The 6,421-nt window shown below is 46.1% G+C and overlaps 1 protein-coding gene across 1 annotated transcript in view; it reads left to right on the forward strand.

The window, feature by feature from the left end:
* LOC147731703 (uncharacterized) overlaps window positions 1-5,630 on the forward strand; it is a 38,666-nt gene extending 33,036 nt beyond the window's left edge. The window contains exons 3-4 of the mRNA XM_086958792.1: window positions 1,622-1,738; window positions 3,699-5,630. Coding sequence (XP_086814918.1) covers window positions 1,622-1,738; window positions 3,699-3,934 — 353 coding nt within the window. The 3' untranslated portion in view covers window positions 3,935-5,630. The remainder of the gene's footprint in view (window positions 1-1,621; window positions 1,739-3,698) is intronic.
* Window positions 5,631-6,421: the final 791 nt, after the last annotated feature.

The raw sequence follows: 6,421 nt of genomic DNA on the forward strand, positions 1-6,421 counted from the left end.
AGGATCAGGGCCACCAGCCGCCCCCTCCGACTGTTCCTCGGGTTCCTCCCAGCGCTGAGTCAAAGTGTCCAGCCAGTCCCCGACGACTTCAGGCATGTCGAAGAACAATGCACCGCCATCATGTTCGATACGTAGCTTCGCGGGAAACAGCATGGAGTACTTCATCCCCAGCTCACGTAGTCTGCGTTTCACGCCTGTGAAACTCTGCCTCCGCTTCTGCACCGCTTGGGTGAAGTCTGGGAAAAAGTTAATATCAGCATTTTGAAATTTCAGCGGTCCACCTCTCCTCGATACCTGCAGGATAGCGTCCCGATCCCTAAAGTTGAACACTCGGGCGATGATAGGACGCGGAAGGGCCCCCAGCTTCGGACGGCCTCCGGGCAGTCTATGAGCTCGCTCAACCGAGAAAAAATTGCTGACGCCCCCTGGGGCCAGGTGGTTCTGGACCAAGTTCTCGACAAAGAGGTCGGTGGCATCCTCCTCGCCCCCCTCCGGAACACCTACAATTCGAACGTTCTGGCGCCTGGCACGTCCTTCAAAGTCATCAAGCCTACAGGCAAACAGCGAGTTAGCAGCTTTCAGGTCACGGACCTCTGATTGCAGATCGGATACATCCGAGGTCAGTCTCGATGTTTTTATATCAAGTGACTTGACCCGATCATTGGTCTTGCCCAGGTCGGCCCTGATCAAGTTGATCTCAATGGCCAGCGTGTCGACCTTATGCGTCAATACCTCATGTTGCTTGTGCATCTCGGCTTTTATGCCCGCAATGGCACCCATGACGTCTCGGAGGGTTGGGGCCGAGTCATCCGGCGACACATCTCGATGCATGTCCTTAGGCCTCGCAGCGGTACCGGGTGAGCCCTTTGGGTGGGCATAACGTTCTATGTTGGTGGATTGAGAGAAAGTTGACTTTCTACTGGCCCAGGGCTTCCCTCTGTTGGGTTCACCTTTGCCAGCCATGATAGACGAGAGGCCACCACGATCGGGAAACCCCCCAGGCCCTCGCCGGATCACCAACACGACGAGCAGTAGCAGCCGTATGCACCGTTTGTTCAGCACCAACAAACTCCGGAACTCCGCAAGCTTCACTTCGAGGCGGGACAGTCACTCTCTTTCCATTCGACCGCCGTACGGCTGTGTCGCAGTCGCCGATTCAGGCACGGGCGCTGATGACGTCGTGGTCCCCAAACTTTCAGACGGTGTAACTCCACCTAGGGACCTCGGATTTTCAATCGGACAACGAGTCCCGTGTCAGCAGCAGTTCACCGACATTTTCCCACTTCCGTGGGGCAGGATAGACAACAGGATTAATTCGGAGGATCGGAGGGTCTTCGGAGCTCCAAGCTCACGCGGCCATCTTGGTTGCCCGCGAAGCTCCTCCTCCCTTGGGAGGCTTTTTGACAATTCCATCCAATAATGCCCAACCAGATATTTTACTAGTTTTGATAGGATAGGACACACTCTTACTAGTGTCTACTTTACTCTAGTATCCGATTTGTACTAGTGATTTATGTGGTATATACATATGTTTTGGCTTTTTTTTCAATCTTGCTAGTGAAAAAGAATAAATAGAGGAAAGTGAATATGGCATCTAAAAAATGTATAATGTTTTTTCTAGGCATACCGACCACCAGTGCCGGGGCCAGCGGCAGGGCAGGCAACGCCAACCAGGAGAGAGCAGTGGATGCGGCAGCTGCCACAGGGGTGGGTGAGCTAGCAGCAGTGGTGGGCAGTGGTAAGTTATACTTATATTCCGTACTCATTGACAATAGTTACACAATCGCTGCAAAGATGTACACTGTATGTTGAGAGAGACTAAGTTGTTGTGATTAATGGTTAAAGAAGACACCCTTTACTTATCATTAGAGCAATAACATTAGTGGTAGGAGTAGTAGTTGATTAACTAATGGCCTTTTCTATATGACTTCAACTCAGCTGGGAAAGTTTTATGGAGAAGACTATGGGGCCCATTAGGATGGCGGGCAGGCAAAGTCCCTGTCGGTGAAAGGGACTGCAAGCCATAAGGGCGGGCAGCATTAGGATGTGCCTGCCACAGTGGCGGGCGCATCCTGCATTCCTACCATTGTGGCGGGCGGTGCACTCAGCACCGCCCGCCACAATGGCAGGAAGGTATGCTGTGCACTTCCATGCACAGCATGGCAGGCACCGCGCAGTGCCTGCCATGCTGTGCATGGAACTGCTGGGGGGTACCATAGGTACCCCCCATGTGTACCCCCCCGGAGTCCCTGGGGGGCCGCAACGGGCCCCTGCAGGGAGTCTCTGCATACCTTTCCGTGGCGGCATTGCTGCCATGGAAAGGCATTGTTTGAAGCCCATGCTAATATGGCTGGCGGTGTCTGATAGACACCGCCACCATATAAACCCTTTTCCGCTCCGGTCGCAAAGCGACCAGGGTGGAAAAGCGGCGGACAGTCTTTCCATCCGCCGCGGACACCCCAGCCATACTAATATGGCGGGGGGTCATTCAAGAGTGGATGGTGAGCGGATTGCCCCACCAGGCTGGCGGTGACCAGTGTTGGCCTGGCAGGGGCAATCCGCCAGCCATCCTAATGGAACCCCAAGAGTCAGATGACCTTGATGGATGGGTTGAACGAAAAGGGAAAGAAGGATGAAAGGGCGAGATGTAAAATATATGACTGGCAGAGGAGGATACTTGCCATGTGGGATGCATGCATAGGTGGCTGATAGGAATCATGCATGGGTGGTTGAAAGATGGGTGAAAGGTGAAAGAAAAGAAGCCTGCCTGGGTGGATGAAACTGTATGGGTGATAGTAAGAATCCTCCAGGGTTTTTCATGGGTCAAACTCGAAGGCAAGCAAGGAAGGAAGGAAGGACGCATGGATGGTGATTTAAAAAAATCTTTGTTGTTGTTGAAACAAGCTAAGATTTGTTGGGAGGTTAAGAAGAACGAGAGACATGTTCAATTTGAATGGATGGATGCCTGGATGGTATTCATCATAGCATAGGTTTAGACTGTCACTGGATGAAGAGTCTTTGAAGAGAATGTAAAAGGAAAAACACCACGCCAGAGTAGCAAAGCCAAGGAGAATAGAAGTTGTATTTTCAGAATACTCCCTTGACTCACAGTAGTTTGCAAGCACAGCATATATATTGTGCATGTTTGTTATCAAGCACGTTTGACTGTGTCAGCCTGCCATGGATGGCCTATTGGCTGCATGGTTCAATCAAAATAAAGTACCTCTTGTCGTCCCATATATATAAGCAATGATCATTTGGATCAGATATCATCTGCCTTGTTGTAGTAGTCAAGGCAGGGTGAAAGTGACATTGAGCAGTTGCCCTTGATGTAACAGAGTTTGGCCAGTGCCACCCATAATAGAAAAAATAAGATGAGTGTGTAGTCAGCTTCCCCACCTGCAGACAGAAGTAAATAAAAATAATGTGAGTCTGTGTCACAAGTATGTTGTCTTGGGTGCAAGCTGACTGAGCTGGCATGCCCGCTACACCAAGGTTACTTAATTTAGCTAAACAAGTGAGAAGAAGAAAACAGGTGTACTCGACTCCATAGATACCACAAATGTTATGTACTGTGCTTGCTAGTGCTAGGGTGCCAGTATATGTAGAATTAATTTTGTGTTGCTGTTTTGCTAACAGTATTGGTTACATTAGTCTTTTTTCCTTTTTTGATATATCTACTCCTCCCCAACCAAAAGGAAAAGCAAAACCAGACAGGAAGGAGTTGGCAGCCATGGCCTGGCACCGGAAGTTGGAGGTCATCCGCAATGAATATCGGCGGCTATTGGCTCTGGCGGAGAAGAAGGAGGAGGCGGAAGCAGCTGCAGCCTCCTCCAGTGCCCTGGGTCCCAGCCAAGCCCCTCACAGTCACCCTCCACACTTCTTCATACAGCACTGCTGTCCTCCTCTATGGATGCAATTGTCGAGCATTTAATCGCTGCATGCTCCTCCGAATGGCAAGCCTAGAGGTGCAGGTAAAGTAGGTCCTGGCGATTAACCGGAGACTGCGAGTCCGCCAATAGATATCCCATTGGATTGCCCCTTTTTTTATTCCTTTTTTTGGCGGGTGGGCATTGAACTTAATTGGGGAAAAGTTGTGGTTTATATATTTATGGACAATTTTATTTTTGAATTTTATTTAACAGACATTGGTTGGACTCTATCATTTTGGACATTGGTTGGGGTTAGGGAGAGGGGTGGGTCAGGTGTTGTGGGATGTTTTACATTAGTTTATTTTGTTAGGGGACTAAATTATATTTGTACTTAAACTTTACAAACAATGTAAATGTTTTGTGGTGGGGTTACTCTTTTACGTCACACGGTTTCCTTACTTTGCTTATGCAGGGCCGCAACCAGTTTTTGATTTAAATAGTCTGCCGATTTTGTAATACACGAACAGATAAATGCGGTACCCTCACTGAGTGACTTGTCCTACTAGTACTGGCAGTCTCTCCTCCTAGTCTACGCAGTCTGCAACTGGACTCAAGGGTGTGGGTGTGTGAATTAATGAATTTAACAAAGATTATGGCGATATGTCACACAGACCGCTTTTGAAGGCTTTTGAAGCTATGATCCCCCCACAAGTGCTTTATGGAGCTGAGGTGCTTTTTCTGAGTGGTAAAAATGGGTGGGATCGGGAAGAAGGAAAAATTGTGAAGATGTTGTTGTCCTTACCAAATAGCTCCATGATTTAAGCAATTAGAATGGAGGTGGGTTTAACATCATGGGAGGTAAAGTCCCAATTGTCTCTAATAAGATTTTGGAACCGACTGGACTCTGGTGGCGATGAGAAGGTTTCAATCTGGTGTAGAGAGGAAATTCGAGTAAGCAGCTTACGCTGGGCGCGAGATGTGAAGAAAACCCTCCAGACGGTAGCTGCGAACTTGAAATTGAGCCTTTCCCAACCACTGTTAAATATAGCGTGTACGAAAAAGATGCTTAGAGACCAAGGGCTTGATTACTCTAGATCAAAAGATATGGACTATCTAAGGCTAAAAAAATCAGTGAATTGGGTAAAAAATGAGTGGGAAAAGAAGGTTCGGTACCCATACCTGGATTTATTGCCTAGTAGATGGCTAAGATATGAAATTTTGAAGATTCGGGTGGGACTAAATCCATGGAAGATTGAAAGAAAAATAAGTGTGGCCCTGAGCCATCCGGATGGAATTTGCAAATGTGGTCTAGGTTTAAGGAATAATATTTTACATATATTGTGTGATTGTACATGTATTTTAGCAATTCGGAAAAAAAATTTACGTCCAATTTTTTTAAAAAATGAGGTGTCCTCACGGGCTGAGGCTATTGGCCTCCTTACAGAAATGTCTTCTTTGGATACTACAATTGCGTTGGGGAAATTTCTGAAAGCAATACGAGAATATGTAATGGAGACAACAAAGGAGAATGGGAGAGTTTGAAATTATAGAGTATCCCAATTTGATGTATATGGCCCTCATAAGTGTTGTAATTGTATAAAATGAACTGTGGTTTTAAATATTGTATGCGTATGGTTTTACAAGTGCTGTAATTTGTAAAATGAATTGTGGTTTTAAATGTCTTATCACGATAGGCGATCCATTGTTCTATGTATGGTTTATAGACTATGGTCTAAATAAACTTATGTGTTAACAGAATTAATGAATTAATTTCCATGATTAATTATGCCTCCCCAAACTTCTTCTCTTACCTGTGATTGATGTTTAAACTTAGGCTCAGTGATGGTTGCATGGTGATGATGGTTTGGTTTCCCAAGATGCCATGGTTGTGGTGGTAGTACACAGTAGACACTGACAGTAGCATTTGCAAAAAAAGAAAATGAGACAGTCAGTCGCCTGAGAAAGACTATGGAAGGAGTAGTAGAACAGTACAGTACACAAGAAAACTGCCAAACAAGAAACTATAATAATGATGATTATCAATGCTAAAGTAAAATAAAACATAATGGTGATGGGATAGCCTAGTACAACAAGTTACAACTCACTGTAGTTGATGCGAGTCACTGACTCGACACAAGTATAACCTTTAGTGCTATAACCTTGGAGGGGGATGATGAATCCAAATTATGTTGGCAATTAATTATGATGGATTATGTTTCTTTGGAAACAAAATTGACTTGCAAATACACTGAGCATGGGTGGGCCTTGGGAAGCAGAATAAGATCCTTGCCCTGCCTTGATTGAAATTGAATTAGTGTTGCTTTCACCAGATCCGTCCCAGCAAGTGTGCGATCAATTATTGGTGTAAATTTAATTTAGTCACACATCAATATATAAATCACACAGCCCGAGGAAGAGGGTTAGGGTTTAATGAATGGTTGAGAAGGGGTATTTGAGGGAAAGGTTTGACAAAGACAAACTCTACACATAGACAACAAAAACTGAACACAAACAACCTTGGCAGACAACCATCATATATCTGTTGAGGG

Source organism: Lissotriton vulgaris, chromosome 2_1 (assembly GCF_964263255.1).
Source record: "Lissotriton vulgaris chromosome 2_1, aLisVul1.2, whole genome shotgun sequence".
NCBI classification, from domain to species: domain Eukaryota; kingdom Metazoa; phylum Chordata; class Amphibia; order Caudata; family Salamandridae; genus Lissotriton; species Lissotriton vulgaris.